At 40.3% G+C, this 16,787-nt stretch overlaps 1 protein-coding gene across 2 annotated transcripts in view; it reads left to right on the top strand.

Annotated features, from left to right (window-relative positions):
- The window catches only part of Ubr3 (ubiquitin protein ligase E3 component n-recognin 3), a 130,021-nt gene extending 119,453 nt beyond the window's left edge, over positions 1–10,568 (top strand). For both annotated transcript variants that reach the window (XM_060390484.1, XM_060390485.1), the window contains exons 36-39: positions 2,465–2,644; positions 7,045–7,254; positions 7,701–7,840; positions 8,148–10,568. In XM_060390484.1, the coding sequence (XP_060246467.1) occupies positions 2,465–2,644; positions 7,045–7,254; positions 7,701–7,840; positions 8,148–8,265 (648 nt within the window). In that variant the 3' untranslated portion in view covers positions 8,266–10,568. The remainder of the gene's footprint in view (positions 1–2,464; positions 2,645–7,044; positions 7,255–7,700; positions 7,841–8,147) is intronic.
- Positions 10,569–16,787: the final 6,219 nt, after the last annotated feature.

Here is a 16,787-nt window from a genome sequence, read left to right as displayed (position 1 = left end):
AAGTGCTCGGTTAGTACAAGCTAACACAAGTTATGGTACCAACTTGGCACCACAAATGATAGTCAAGTATTGCCAAGGATTTGGAGTAGCCAGATTGCCATAACTGCTAGTAGAGATACAGAGTGGTATATTCAGTTTGGAAAAGATTTCTTAGTTTCTTAGGCATATGTTTGTTTTACAATTCAGCAATTCTGTTTATAGATGTCCACCAAAATTAACAAAGGCATGTACCTATATGAAGACTTAAAAGCATATTTATAATAGCCTGATTCATGGTAGTAAATACTGGTCCAGACATACAGGAATACACAAATAAAATTTAGCATGTCTATATAGTAGACTAAGCAATTGAAAGAAATAGATAGTTGTCATGGCTCATACTGGTAGGATATGCCAAAAGGTAGAGGCAGGAAGACCCTGTGTTCTAGGCCAGCCTGGACTACACTTTGCCATATGTAGTGGCTCATATCTCTACCCCACTTTTTGGGAGGTGTAGGCCAGCCTACTCTACAGTGTGAATTCTGGGCCAGCCAGGGCTGCTTAGTGAGAGCCTGTCTCCAGAAAGGAAGAAAAAGCATGGAAAGCCGATACACATAATGCATGAATCTGAGAATTATTCTAAGTGAAAGGATACCAGATACAAAAGACTGTACTGTATGGTTCTGTTTATATGGAGGGGAAAAAAGCCAAAACTGTGATAGTAGAAAGCATATCAGTGGTTACCTGGTTGCCAAAGAGTATGGGCTGGAATTAACTGCATAGGGCACAAATGAATACTAGGAGTTAGAGAACTGTTGCAAAATTTTACTCCCATGGTGCATTATATGCACATATGAAATCACTGAGCTAAACCTGGAATGAGTGTATATCATGGTATAAAGTCATACTTTGGTAAAACAGCTTTGTAAAGTCAGTTCTTTGCTTAACTGGATAAAATGGAGGATCTGCAGTTTCAGCTTGCATATCATTGTGATGTTTCAGCTTAGTTTCTTCTTTGTGATAGAGTTTGGAATGTTGTACTTCATGTATAAAATTAACTCAGTTATAAAAGCTCACTATGTGCCAAGCACTGGGGGACGGACCTGGTCTTAGAGGGAGGCAAAGTTAACTTTAAATTACCAGTTCATTTTTGTATATTATAGTTTTATATATTAATATTTATACAATATATGTTTATATATAATATATATGCAGGAATTGAAATATGTACAAGGTATGGAAGGGTTATTTGTTTTCGGAATGAAGCTGTGTGCTTTGGAGTATCATTCAGTACATCTTTGGGAAGATGGGATTTGAGCGGAATAGGAATTAACCCAGCAAACAAGGAAAAAGAGGTCCGCTATCTTCCAATATAGTCTTGATGAAATAAAGAGGGTCTGGAAAATCTACATTGTGTTTCTGATACTGACAAACATCCTTGCAAGTAGCCTAGGGGCTGTGGTATAGCTGGTTCAGGGTCTGGCCTGGCCTTAAAGGCCCTTGTACTCAGTACCCACCACATGTGGTGGTGAATCCCAGTCCTTGGGAGGTAGATGCAAGAAGACTGGGCTTTTAAGGTCAAAGCTACTCAGGGGAGGGAAGCCTGGGGTACTTGAGACATTGTTTCAGCAACAAAATAAAAATTTTGAAGCCAGTCTGGTTTAGATAGTCCAGGCCAGCCAGGGTGACATAGTATGAGCTTGCCTCAAAAAGGTAGAAAACAAACAAACTTAAAGAATATATAAGTTGTTCATTCTAATTTTTCTAGTTCTATTAGTGAACAGAACTTCAGATCTGACAGATCATGCTACAGATTTAGAAAAAGCACAACACATATACACACACAGACCACATCACACCCTCAACTCCCCACCCAACCCCCACTTTAAAAAAATTTTTGTTTCATGTGTATTGAGAACCCAAGAAAATTACTTAGCTCTTATTTCTGTGACTTCTGTGATTTTTGTTGTTCTCTCTACACTGGCAAGCAGTTCCCCAGCCCCATTGCTGGGCCGGTAAGCACATGCAGAGCCTTTCAAGCCCTACCACTCAGCTCCACTCACTCTGGTTACTGAGACACAGACTTACTAGTTAGAGTTCTAGCTGCCTTCAGACTCCTTCAAACTTAAACTTTCATATTCCTAGATATGATAGGGATGCCCACCATACCCAGCTCAACGTATATGCTTCTTAAACCCAAAATAGCTTTTTTGTTTTCTAAAGAGCTTTTATAGAGTTTCTGACTTCTGTAAACTATTCAGCATGTATGTGACAACCATATAATATAAGATGTTAGGAATTGTAGGAGTTAAATTTCAAAGAAAAATATTTGGAGGATACTTGGATAAAATATAAGAAGGAACCTTCTCTTTCTTTTTTTTTTTTTTAACTTCCATTACTTTCAGTTGCCTTAGTTTCCTACTGTCCCAAAGTAATTGGTGAGGATGACAGAATAACTTCAGAATTTTCTGTTTCGGTCTAAAAGGAAGAAGAAGAATTTTCAGTTCTTGCCAGCTGCCTGGGACTTCTGCCAACTTTTTACCAAACAGATCACCCGTTCGTCAGTGCCTCATGTCTGGACTGGCCTGTTGCAGCATTTGACATTATAAGTCAGTGGTGTTTTGAGATAAGATCATTTACGGAGAGGCATGCAGAACAAGGAAAGGTATGTACAAAGAATAAACTGTGCTGTGGTGGCAGTGTGCTCACAGAAAAATTCAAAATTTAGGTCATCAGTGGCAGCAGGTTTTAAACTGATAAAGTTGAAATAATAGTTGAATCAAAAGTAGTAAAAAAAAAAACCAGAAATATGCTAGTTAAAAAAGTGTATTAGTTGTAACTTTTAGCTTATTAGTAGATTTTAATAAAATCATTTAAGCAACCATCATAGTGGTGTTGGAGGATAAAAAATTAAAGTTAATAAGCTGTATTTTTTTATTATCATTTATTACAATTTGTTCAATTTGTATCCCAGCTGTGGCCCCCTCCCTTGTCTCCTCCTAATCCCACCCTCCCTCCCTTTTCTTCTCCTATGCCCACCCTCCCTCCCTTTTCTTCTCCTATGCCCCTAGCCTAGTCCACTGATAGGGGAGTTCCTCCTTACCTTCTGTGTGACCATAGCCTATCAGGTCTCATCAGGACTGGTTGCATTGTCTTCCTCTGTGGCCTGGTAAGGCTGCTCCACCCAGGGGTAGGTGATCAGAGAGCCTGCCACTGAGTTCATGCCAGAGAAAGTGCCTGCTCCCCTTACTAGGGAACCCACTTGGAGACTGAGTCTATAGGCTACATCTGAGCCAGGTTTTTAGGTCCTCTCCATGCATTGTCCTTGGTTGGGGTATCATTCTCCTCAGGGGCCCCAGGGCTCTGTTTTTTTGTTGTTGTTGTTTGTTTGTTTGTTTGTTTTGGTTTTTTTGGCTCTGTTGGTCTCCTTGTAGAGCTCCTGTCCCCTCCAGGTCTTTTATCTCCCCCTTCTTTCATAAAATTCCATGCATTCTGCCCAAAGTTTGGCTGAGAGTCTCATCATCTGCTTCAATACCTCAATCAGTAGAGTTTTTCAGAGGCCCTCTGTGGTAGGCTCCTGTCCTGTTCCCTGTCTTCCCCGTGTCTATCGCATTTGCCCTTCTGAATAAGGATCGGCCATCTTCCCTGGGGTCTTCCTTGTTTAGCTTCTTCTGGAGTATAGATTTTAGTATGTTTATCCTATATTATATGTCTAATAGCCACTTATGAGTGAGTATATACCATATGTGTCTTTCTGCTACTGGGTTACCTCACTCAAGATGATCTTTTCTGGTTCCCACCATTTGCCTGCAAATTTCATGATTTCCTTGTTTTTAATAGCTGAGTAGTATTCATTGTATAAATGTACCACAATTTCTGTATCCATTCCTCCATTGAGGGACATTTAGGTTGTTTCCAGATTCTGGCTATTATGAATAGAGCTACTACGAACATGGTTGAACAAATGTCCTTGTTGTGTACTTGAGCATATTTGGGATATATGCCTAGGAGTGGTATAGCCGGATCTTGAGGTAGCACTATTCCTAGTTATCTGAGAAAGCACCAAATTGATTTCCAAAGTGGTTGTACAAGTTTACATTCCCACCAGCAATGGAGAAGGGTTCCCCTTTCACTACATCCTCTCCTGCATGTGTTGTCATTTGAGTGTCTGATCTTAACCATTTTGATGAGTTTAAGGTGAAATATCAGTATTGTTTTGATTTGCATCTCTCTGATGGCTAAGGATGGTGAACATTTCTTTAGGTGTTTTTCTGCCGTTTGATATTCCTCTATTGAGAATTCTCTAAACCCCATTTTTTAATTGAATTACTTAATTTGTTGGTGTTTAACTTCTTGAGTTCTATATATATTCTGGATATCAGCCCTCTGTCAGATATAGGGTTGGTGAAGATCTTTTCCCAATTTGTAGGCTGTAGTTTTGTTTTGACAGCAGTGTCCTTTGCTTTACAGAAGCTTTTCAGTTTCATGGGTTTATTGATTGTTGCTCTTAGAGCCTGTACTGTTGGTGTTCTGTTCAGGAAGATGCTCCTGTGCCAATAAGGTCAAGGCTCTTCCCTACTAATGTGTCTGGTCTTATGTTGAGGTTTTTGATCCACTTGGACTTTAGTTTTGTGCAGGGTGATAAATATGGATCTATTTGCATTTTTCTACATGTAGACATCCAGTTAGACCAGCACCATTTGTTGAAGATGCTGTCTTTTTTCCATTGTATTGTTTTGCCTTCTTTGTCAAAAATCAAGTATCCGTATGTATGTGGGTTTATTTCTGAGTCTTCTATTTGATTACATCGATCCACCATTCTGTTTCTATGCTAGTACCATGCAGTTTTTATTACTATTGCTCTTAGTACTCCTTGAGATCAGGGATGGAGATACCTCCAGATGATCTGTTATTGTAAAGGTTTGTTTTAGCAATTCTGTTTTTTTTGTTGCTGTTTTTCCATATGAAATTGAGAATTGTTCTTTCAAGTTTTGTAAAGAATTATGTTGGTATTTTGTTGGGAATTGCTTTGAATCTGTAGATTGCTTTTGGCAGGATGGCCATTTTCACTATGTTAATCCACCAACCCATGAGCATGGAAGATCTTTCCATCTTCTGATATCTTTTTCAGAGACTTGAAGTTTATTTCATACAGGTATTTCACTTGCTTGGTTAGAGTTACACCAACGTACTTTATGTTATTTGTGCCTATTGTAAAAGGTGTTGTTCCCTTAATTTCTTTCTCAGCCCTTTTGCCTTTTGTATACAGGAGGGCTAGTGATTTTTTTTTTTTTTTAGTTCATTTTGTATCCAGCGACTTTGCTGAAGGTGAATAAACTGTATTCTTACTTGTAGAACTATCTCATGTTTAAAAGTATTTGAAATGAAAACTAAGCACATGTCTTTAATGTTTAGATGTGGGTTTGTGGCCTGAGAGTGGAGAGACAGGCAGCAAGGGCACTGCTTTGGCCATGGTTTCTAAACAGCCTTTCTCTGTAAGATTCCTGCTCCTGAGAAATGGAGTGATGTGGTTAGAGCATCATTTCTTTACCAGGTTGTTTAGATGTGAAGACTTTAGACTTTTTCTGATTGTAAAAGTAAGAAAGGAACTAGTACAAGAGTTATTTGAAGCCAGGGATGGTGGTGCAGGCCTGTAATCCCAGAACTCGGGGAGGCAGAGGCAGGCAGATCTCTGTGAGTTCAAGGCCAGCCTGGTCTACAAAGTGAGCCCAGGATAGCCAGGCTATACACACAATCTCGGGGGGGGGGGGGGGCTTAAAAAAGTTATTTGAGAGAAATACACAACCTTGGTGCCAGATGCAGGTAACTTTCTGATCTAAGATGAAAATCATTGGCATCTTCTAGTTGTCATGGAAATGTGTTCCTGCTTTATGTATTGTGGGCTGTCTGTGCATTAAGGAAGACTGGGTCCCTCACTCGGTAGTCAAGGGCCTTCACCATCTTGCTTGCGTTTCCATTGTTACTGTACCACTCATTTGCTGCCTTGCTTGATTTGACACAGAAGAGTGTGTAAATGTGCTGCAGACTTTGAAATGCCTGTAAGAGTTCCCATTGCTGCTGCTTCTGTCTCAAACATCTCTACTATTCTTCTATTGAGTCTATTGTGTTTTGAGGCCTTGCCTCTTCCATCAAGATTGTCTGCTGGTCATTCTTTATAGTCCTAACATCCTCCATCTCTAGTGCTGAGTCACTGTCTCTAACTACTGCTGTCTTTATGGGCAAGAGTCAGCCTCATGTGATGAGCTCCGAATCCACAAGTGCCACTGAGCTCGGCTTCTTTTATTCACATTTGTTTCTGTACTGTAGTGACAGTGTCACAGAACAAAAATTCTTATTTTTCTTTGAATTTCCCAATTCCTAGAAAGTGTTTCATAACAATCAGTCCCTTAATAATGGAACAATAGTATGAATGGAGTAACATCTAGAAGAAAAACATTACCAATACCTTTTTACAACTGCAGATAGTAAATAATGCTTGCTCTGCAGGAAGTGTTAGCTAACTTGGACTTTTTCATACGTAAGCAGGAAATTTATTCAAAGGGTTTTAGGCCAGAACTTACAGATACAAATAATCTCAATGACTTGAAGTATATGAACATTGCCTATTCTAGGAGGGAGAATTCATGTAAAGCATTAAAATAGGAATAATGACTTCTAGCTCTGACTTCTGCTAAAGATTCATTTATGTGTGACGGGTCAAGGCCTGGTGTCAGAAAATGTTTAATTAACTTTTTAATGTTTTTGCATGTTTGCAGATATATTTTCATGCATGTTCAGAGATACTATTTTTTCTCTTAAAATAACAACCATGTTTTAGGGTGCTTACTCAAAAGTTTTACATCTGCTAGAATTGAAATCTGTGTGGAAATAAAGAATAATAATTGCTAAAGGACTTTTGTTTTTTGTAAAATGGAAAAAGACAGATTTTAATAAATAAGTCATATTCTTTATCTCTATCCTAAAATAAAACTCCTTTTAAAAATTGAATATGCAGTGTTAGTATCCCATATATATAGGGCTGATGACTATTTTTGGATATTTTAGGCCTTGCTTATCCAAGAGTCAAGATGGAAATTACCACACCTGCTACAGTTGCCTGAGAATTACAACACCATTTTTCAGTACTACCATAGAAAAACCTGCAGTGTCTGCACCAAGGTTCCTAAAGACCCAGCTGTGTGCCTCGTCTGTGGCACTTTTGTGTGTCTGAAAGGACTGTGCTGCAAGCAGCAAAGCTACTGTGAATGTGTCCTGGTAAGCAAGCTGTGTGGAGTCGTAAAACCTGGCCTCGGGGAAACGTAGACAGTGACACTTCCAGCTCTTCACAGTCTGTGAGCTAAATAGCACATTCGAGGTAAAACCCAGACTGTGTTTAAGAAGTAAAACCTTTCTTAAGTACAATTCAGTTCTTCCTTCCCTTGCTCACTTTTTAACATGCTGAAAACCAGCCTTCATTGATGCATTGCGGTGCTAGCTAACTTTGGCGGGAGGTGAGCTGTTCGCTGTTCCCACGTGTGCTTACCCAAACTCTTCCTAATGTAGCAATGAGCTCTTGGGGCTGGGGTTGTAGGTGTAAAGAGAGGAAACCTAATGTTTAAATTAATAATAGTTTCAGCTTATTTATTAATTGAGATATCCTTGATTTGTCTATAAAGGCCATTTGATCTAAAGTGTATTGTTATATTTTAATTTTTTAAAAGCATTCTCAGAATTGTGGTGCTGGAACAGGAATTTTCCTCTTAATCAATGCGTCAGTGATCATCATCATCCGAGGCCACCGCTTCTGCCTCTGGGGCTCTGTCTATCTGGATGCTCATGGGGAAGAGGACCGAGACCTCAGGTTAGCCCTGCTTGGGGGTGTCAGGTGTTTCCTGAAGCTCCAATGTGCCATACCTGGCTTTGCAATGATAACTTTTAAAATATTACAATGTATGATAATTACTAATTTAAAACTAATAATAATTTTATTATTATTTTATTGTAAAAATAATAATAGTTACTTCTAGCTTTGAGGTATTTTTCTATCCAAAACACAGGCCACATAAAATAAAAAGATGCTGTTATCTTCGCTGCAGTGTGTTAGGGAAGAAGCACGTGGGAAGGGATCGTGTGGCCTCTAACACTGTGGCCCTTTCTCTGCGTTGCAGGCGAGGCAAGCCCCTGTACATCTGCGAGGAGCGGTACAGAGTTCTTGAGCAGCAGTGGGTTTCCCACACCTTCGACCACATCAATAAAAGATGGGGCCCTCATTACAATGGACTGTGACGCGCACCTCAGCATTGCGTACACGATTATTTTCACTGAGATTGATTTTATCAACAGTAAGCTTTAATTTAATCTGGGGGGATTGATATCTTTGCTGAGGGATAAAGAGAAAACATACATTATGAAACCTTCCCAAAATTAGGTGCTTGGTAACCGCATCAATGGTATAATATTTTTTTCACAAGTATCTGGACAACAAATAAGATAAATCATTCTTTAGTGGCCATTTTTTAAGTGCACAATTAATAAAAAGCACAACTTGCCCACAAAAATCATTCAGAAATGATTTTCCCTACAATGCCCTTATTGGCTATTCACTGAGAGAGAGGATGTGATTTATTTGAAGTTCTACTGCTCTTTCTGTGTTTTAATTTGCATCTGCTAAACATAATGCATCTTTTTCTTTGTCATCCTTGTGTTGATTTGAGATTTTTGCTGTATGTAATTAGAAAAAATGTAAAACATGATTTATGTGAAATATTGTATAGTAAAAATTGGTCTAACAGTAGAACTTTTAAATTTTTTCTTATTGTGAGGAATCTGTTAAAAGTTTAAGCTTTGCTGAAAACTTAATTCATTCTCAGGAATTTCATAAATGCTTTCCCTGGGTAAATAATTGAACTAGCTGTAAAATAGATAGCTGCTGTTCATATAGTACAGGCCCTGGGGGGAGGGGCAAAGCCTGTGTGTTTGGGGAGGGCTTTAAAAACAAAAATTTGTGGGCTTCAGGGTGTAGCTCAGTGGTAAAATGCTTAGCTAACATTCACAAATCCTGAGTTTCCTCTTAAGCCCCACACCACAAAAAAAAAAAAATCAATTTACCATTTTAATTGAATGAATTATTAGAGTTGTTAGTGCCGAGTAGATGTTACAATAAAATCAAAAGGGTTAAGAACACGTACATGGCAGAGTTTTGATTCTGTGCATGCCCACCTTGTATTACCAAGCACGCTCTGGAACTCTCCCAGCCGACTGAAGATGCTCGTCTGTGTTCTGCTTGTGCAGTGTAATCGCTGCTGTTCTGTGTGGCCTCCTAAAGAGGAAAGGCTCAGAGGTACTGACCCTCAGGAATGAGCCATCCTTCTGCTTTAGACACTGCTCTGAAGAGCAGCCCATGTGTGCAGGGTTTTTAATTCTCAGTGGGAATGAGCGAGCTAAAATTCACTCAGTAAGAGGGAAAGAAAATGACAGAAAAGCATGTTTTATTGACACCAAGATTTTTTTCCAGATGATTCAATACTTTAATGATTATTTTACACATAGTACTATCAAGTAGTTCCTGGTACTTTGGATTTTCATGGCTTGTTTTATAAAATTACATTTTTACTTGTGGAAGTAAACTAAGAAACATTGAATGAGAAAATATCAAAGTAACATCAGCCCCATGTTCCAAAATATCTTTGAATGACATGGCATTACAGAATATGAAAATTAACATAAGATGATGGCTTTGCACCAAAATAAGGGAGACAGAGTAATATGCCCTCAGATCTGTTCAGAGTGTCAGAAGATTGCCTGGAGTGCTTTATGAAAATATGGGGGAATAATTTGCTATTTTTATATATATTTCCAAAACAGTGAACTAATTTTCTGTCAGGCTCGAATGGTTTGCTGTGGTAAACCGCTGTCCTCCAGCACCTGCTCTTTAAAGGACTGTGCTGTAAGTTCGCCCTGTTTCCTTTCTGCATTGGTCGTTATGAATACCAGACCATTTGTAAGTGTGGTTGAAGAGCAGAATGCTAATTACGTCTCTAGTGAATACTGTTACAGGATTCATGAACTTGAATAATTCTACAGTTTGGAACTCTGATGCTATATATACATGGTATAATGTATTCAGACTTTGATCACTACATATTTAAATGGAATGTTTATGGTGTGCATATGGATGTGAAGTGAAAATAATTAGCCTTAACTTTAAAATTTGGATATTTGATAGTGTTTATTTTGATATTGGTGAATTAGTCACCAGTAAATTTTAAAAAAGCACTTGGTTGAAAATTGTACTTGAATACATACATGCATGCTGCTAAATTAGAACTTTCATTTCCCCTAACTTTTATAAGTCCCATTTATAAACCCACTTTTAAAATAACAGGTCCAAGTTAGAGTGATGTGTGTATATTATACAAAAAAATGTACTGGTGTGATCTTGTATGAATGATCATTTAAATACAGTACATTACTGTAGAAGCGAAATCAGCCTTTATAATTAAGCAGAAATTACATAAATAGGAATAATTGACATTGTAAGATATGTTAATAAAACCTACTCTCATTTGCTTTGTGCAAGATCCTTAAAATGTTGAATGTTTATGTTTTCTTTTCCAGTGATACTAACAGTGACACACGTGAATGCTGGAATAGTTAAGAACTGCGTTGCAGGGAGTCAGCAGTAGGCCTGTGCACTCTCTCTCTCCTCCTCCTGCAGGACCAGGTCCTGTTTCTTTTGTGTGGTCTCATGATCACACCTTTCCAAAGTGTTTGTGTTTGGGGAGTAGAAGAATGATGCTCCCCTGATCCTGCTGTCTGCCAAGAGTTCCCACCTAGGATTGGAAACTGCTTCCTAAGCACATTTGTTTGAGTAGTCTGTGATGAGAACTGTCAGTTCACAGTTCTCATCTGTGAGCTGACAGTTCTCATTCAGGTCACCTGTGTTGTATAGCTCACCAGGTATTAATTCTGTTTATACATACTGGTATTTACTGATTTCTTGATCTATAAAAGATGCTGACCATAAGCACTGAAGGGGATGTCATCCAAGACCTTCCATACCACCTTTGGGATTGTAACTGCTCATTCTCAAATTCCTTTTCTTGGCTTTTTTTGAGTTCATGTTGGAAAACAACAAAATAAAGCACCAACAAAAACAGAACCCGTGGTTTTTACCACCAGAATCAACTCAGCAGAGTACATCTCCTGATAGACCTAGTCGTTAACAGCTGTGGAGAGGGGATGGATGAAGACTGCCTCAGTCCTGTTCACGCCAGTGCTCTCCTCAGGCCTTCTAACTGGCTGGATTATAGCATTCTTTAATTCACAGTGATGCCTGGAATGGGCAGGATGTGAATCACAATCACTTCTCTGTTTGCAACACTTTAAAACTCCCAGTCACCATGAACTGAGGGATCTAATGAAGTCATTATTTAAAGAGCAGATTTTTAAAATTCCTTTTGTGTGTGTGTGTGTGTGTGTGTGTGTGTAGGTAGATATTTCTGTGTATCGTGGGCAGGTGTAGCAGCATGCATAAGGGGGTCAAAGGGCAACTTGGCTCTCTAAATCTGTTCACCTTCCATGGATTGCAAGGATCCAACTCAAGTCATGAAGCTTCTCAATAGCCACCTCTAACCAGTGGTCCACCTCATCTTTTCTGAAAATCAGATTGAGCAGGAACTTTCAGTTTTCTTTTGAAAGTGAAAAAATAGCTGCGGTGTTGAAGGGTTTAAGGTTCATTTATTTAGTACATACTTACTGGACTCCTACTATGCAGTGTGATGAATGTTGGAAATACAGGTGGTCACTTCTCATAATTTTGTGTGTGAGAAAGGCCAAAAATTGTGGGGTGTGTGCGCTGTGTATGTGTGGAAGAGAGAGGTAAAGGCTGTGTGTATGAGAGAGGCTAAAGACTGTGTGTGTGTGTGTAAGAGAGAGGTAAAGGCTGTGTGTATGAGAGGCTAAAGATTGTGTATGTATGTGAGAGACAGAGATAAGGGCTAAAGATTGTGTGTGTATGTGTGTGTGTGTATGTGTGTGTGTGTGTGTGTGTGTGTTGTTTGGGGGCAGGAGAAGAAGGAAGTGCTACTCTTAATCAGACTAAGGACATATGAATAGGCTAGGCACTAGGGATACATACTGCATAGATGGATATTGTGGGGTGTGAAGAATCATTACAGACAGGTATCAGGTATATTTCAAAGGTCCAGACTTGTAAGAATGTCTGTAGCCGTGGGCTTGAGAGGGCTCGTCCTGACCCTGAGCATAGACCCTGGTTTTGAGAAGGTACAACCTAGACTATGGAAGTGTTTTATAAGCCATTCTGATGGTTTAGGACTTTTACCAGAGTAATAGGTTGTTCTTGGGGCTTTACACAATTGAACATAGTATGATCAGATTTGTATTTTATGAGAGTTGGCTCAACTGTGGGAAAAACTAGAGTGGGTGGCTGGTGCCTTTACAGTCTAAATTGGCACTCAGCAAGGGAACATGATGGGGACACAGGGATGTGGGCAGAGTCAGAAGAGACTCAACAGGACTCAAGAGTGGCCAAGTAATACTTCCCTGTGTCAGAGGCTCATTGGAGTTAAGTGCTGGGGACTCCGTGTTGAACAAGACAGAAAAGCCCCATGTCTACTTCCTATCTGGCAACAGGAAACTGGCAGCAGGTTAGACAGAGGACTGGGAACCAGTGAACCCTTAGCATGGGGAGCTCACAGGTAGTCACAAGGAAGAACTGGTGTTTAAGCTGAGGACTGAGGAGAGAGTAGAGGTGGACCGCTGACAGAGGGGTCAGGGTGTGTTGTAAAGGGCTCAAATTTGGGTGATGTTGATTAACATCCAGCTGCTGATAAATGATGTATTTGAAGATGAGGTGCTTTGTTAGCATTGTGAGATGCAGAGCTGGAAGGGGAAGTCAACAGCAAATTGTACCTGCAGCTGCTGTAACCGACCTCAGCTAGAGAGCAGAGATGGTACCCATAATATCTCATCTAAAGGGTGGAGCTGAAGAACAGAGCAGATCAGAAGAACTGGCGTGTGAAGTCCTGGAAAGAAGGGCACCTAGGGGAAGAACGTCACCTGCAAGCAACTGGGGAGAGTGAAGACAAGAGCCCAGAGGCTGTCACTGGATCTCTGTGATAGTAATTCATGCCATTGGTCACACCATTTTGGTACAGGTAGAAAATTTAACTTTGGTAGCAAACAATGAACTTTGAGAATAATACAGAGGAATACCCCAAGATCTGTGCTAAGTACAAAGAGAAAGAGGAAGACAGAAGCTGCAGTAGAGACAAAACAGAGAGCACTTTAGCTAAGAATAAGGCATTTTGATGTCCTGATCCCTTTAATGTGATTTACTGATAACACACAGGGCCTCAATACGTGCAAAGCTGACCACACAAACGTGAGGACCTCAGTTCAGCTCCCCAGCACCCAGGAACGTGTGCCCATAATCTCAGCCTGAGGAGTCCGAGATGGAAGGATTGGGGTCTTGCTTGCCAGCTAGTCTAGCTGAATTGGGAAGCTCTAGGTTCAGAGAGAGAGAGAGAGAGATTCTGTCTCAAAAAATTGGGTAGAGGAGCTCGTGAGATGGCTCAGTGGGTATAGGCACTGTCACTCAACAATGTAAGTCCGACATCCTGAGTTCAATCCCCAGAATCTACATAAAGGTGAGAACCAACCCCACAGAGTAGTCCTCTGACTTCCACATGAGTGCCATGGAGGTGGGGAGTGAGAGAGGAAGACAGCACATCAACCTCTGGCCTGTATGTGCACACACATGAACACGTAAAAAATAACAGTTTTTTAATCATAACTTCAATCCTGTAGAACCATCAGTCTCTAATTGAAGTTTGTTCTACAGTACAAATTATCAGCACTATTGTTCTTAGAGTGCCAAGACTGAAAGAACTAAGAAGAAATAACAACACAATGTGAATTTTGCTGCCACACATAGGAAAGACAGCTGCATGTGAGTCTTTTTTTTTTTTTGGTAGATGAGTACAGTATGTACATCTATGTACCAGAAGAGGGCATCAGACCCCTGTATAAATGGTTGTGAGCCACCATGTGGTTGCTGGAAATTGAACTCAGGACCTCTGGAAGAGCAGTCAGTGCTCCTAACCTCTGAGCCATCTCTCTAGCCCCCTGAATACAATGTGAAATCAAACAAACCCCAAGAGGAGAATAGTGAAACTGCCAAAATTCAAATAAGGAATGATTAGTTAGCATTAAGCTAATGCCAGCTGATTTTGTTAATTGTGCTATAAATGTGAGTTCTGAGCGGAAGGGGAGGAAACTAAGGATATATAAGGAATCATATCATCTACGCAAGTCCTCTTCAAATCTAAAAAATTACTTAAAGTGGGGAATTAAAAGTAGGTGAAAAGTGAGTGGGTCTCTGACTCTTGTGCCTGCTCCTGGGACTCTTCCTCTTGTTGGGTTGCTTCATTGCTTCATCTTTTTTCTTTTCTTTTTTTTTTTTTAATTTTTTCATATTTGGTTGTTTTCTCTTAGAGGCCTGTTCTTTTCAAATGACAGAAAGGAAGTAGATATGGGGAGAATATGAGAGGAGTAGAGGTGGGAGAAACTAACCGGGATATATTGTATGAGAAAATAATCTTATTTTCAACAAAAGAAGATAATGGTGTAAGAAAAGATAATGAAAAAAATCAGACAAAAGGACCTGTTTATTGCTGGAATGAAAGAATGCCTGAGTTTGTACTAAAAGTGCATACAGAATACCAGGAAAATTGGCCTTCAACATCAAGTTACTCACTGTTCTCCTGAAACACTGTGACCAAAGTAGCCTATAAAACAAAGCATTCAGTGGGGGGCTTGCTTCCATTTTCAGAGGGCTGGCCCATCGCCAGCCTGGCAGGGACATGGCAGCAGAGGTAGCTGATAAGCAGTAGCTTACACACAGAAGGCAGAGAGAAGCCCCCTCATGAGGTACCTCCTTGTTCTTCCCAAACAGCTCCGCCCACTGGGAACCAGGCGTTCTCATTGAAACCACCACAGTTAACATTATCCTTGAAAAACTGACCATAAAGGTAAAAGCTGTCAGGGCCCACAATCCAGCGAAGAGAATATCAGCTGGTGTTAGGCCTTTCACAACGTAAGAAGCAAGACAAAACTGAGTAGAATTACCAACTCAAACTTCTCAGCTTTTCTTTAAAGTCATGCTGAGCTCCACATAGCTAGATCATAGAAATTGGTTGTAAGCATGGAAAAAAACCAGCCAAAGGGCCTGATAGAGGCCTTAGTGGTGTGGCTCAGAGGAAGAGCGCTTTCCTGGCAGTCACACGTCCTTGGGTTCGATCCCTAGCATAGCATACAATAAAGTCCTGTGGGATTTCAGTGGCTAGTGAGGCCCAACGAGACTGAAGTTTCTCTTACTAAGAGGATTACTGACTGAAAACAAAAGGGCAGGGAGCCCTAAATTCCCGATACAAGCAACAGCCACAATAGTAATGCCTGATAGAGTCGAAGCGCCACTGTAGCCCAAGAACAAAGGTGCTGGAAAAAGAAGAGTCCTCTGGAGGGTGAGGACATCATCTACATTCTTGAGTTATTTCTGAAAGAATTGTTTGGTTGTGTATGAACCCAGGGCCTTACATACAAGTACTCTACCATTGATCTACGCAGCTGTGGAAGTGTTTCAAATAAAGTTAAGGAATACAATGAGACAATGTGCATAATAAGCCAGGATCCATAGAAAAGTAACAGATCACAGGAATTCAAGATGTTGGAGTTATTAGACAACTGGGGTACTTTTTTTTTTTTTTTTTTTGAGAACCAAGGAGAAATCCTGTTTACTAAAAATGTAACCAAAATTTGGAACTCAGTAGATATGAGTAATACCCACTGAGAAGTGAGTGACTAAGGAAAAACTTGACTGGATCGTGAAGTAGAAGTAACAGTCCTAGGAGAAGAGGGCACAGAAGATAATTTTTTAGTTAAAAAGGAGGAGACGTAGCAGGCAGGAGCTGTCAAATTCTGGTAACAAGGGTCCTAGAGACTGAGGTGAGGCAGTTGAAGTGACAAGGATGAAGAGATGAGTGAGGGTAGCAGTGACCCACAGACTAGCAAAACGCAGCAGGTCCCAAGCAGGTGGAATAAGAAAGTGCTGTGCTTTGATGCGCCATGAACAATTAAAACAACCAACCAACAGGGCTGCCTGTGGGACATGGTGGGTTGCCGCAAACACTGCTCAGTAGCACAAACAGCAACAAGGCCGCAGGGAAACCCAGTGCTGAAAGAACTCGGAAATAGAGATTCGATGACCAACATTCCAGAGTGAAGACAAAGACGTAGAGTACAATGACAGAGGAAGATCTGAAAGCAGTTCTCCAAGCAGAGGGAAAAGGAGGCTGGTAAGAGGTCGAGTTTTAGCAAGACAGAGCAGATCCATGGTAAATGCAACCAAATGAACAATTACTACCCCAAATTATCAAAATGTATTATGTGGCGTTTCAGCGTACATAAGTGTAAATGGCCAAGGTAAACAGAACACTCTAGGTTTTGTTATTTTTTTTTTTGTTTTTGTTTGTTTTCCTGCTCACGAGGATGGCTTCAGTTACACTGTTGGAAAGCAGTAAGTGTTGAGAAGGATATGGAGCAATTGAAAGCCTCCTATGTTACTAGCGGTATATAAAATGATTCCTTCAGCTGGGTTTCGGATTGTGTCCCAGCACCTGGAAGGAAGAGGCAGAGGGACCAGAGACTCAGGGCCACCTTCCTGAGCATTGCAAGCTTGAGGCCAGCTGGGTTCTACAAAATCCCGTCTCAAAGATCCATTCATTGAC

Source organism: Meriones unguiculatus, chromosome 8, assembly GCF_030254825.1.
Source record: "Meriones unguiculatus strain TT.TT164.6M chromosome 8, Bangor_MerUng_6.1, whole genome shotgun sequence".
NCBI classification, from domain to species: Eukaryota; Metazoa; Chordata; class Mammalia; order Rodentia; family Muridae; genus Meriones; species Meriones unguiculatus.
The sequence above is the reverse complement of the archived record's forward strand: the minus strand, read 5'-3'. Positions and strand labels throughout refer to the sequence as shown.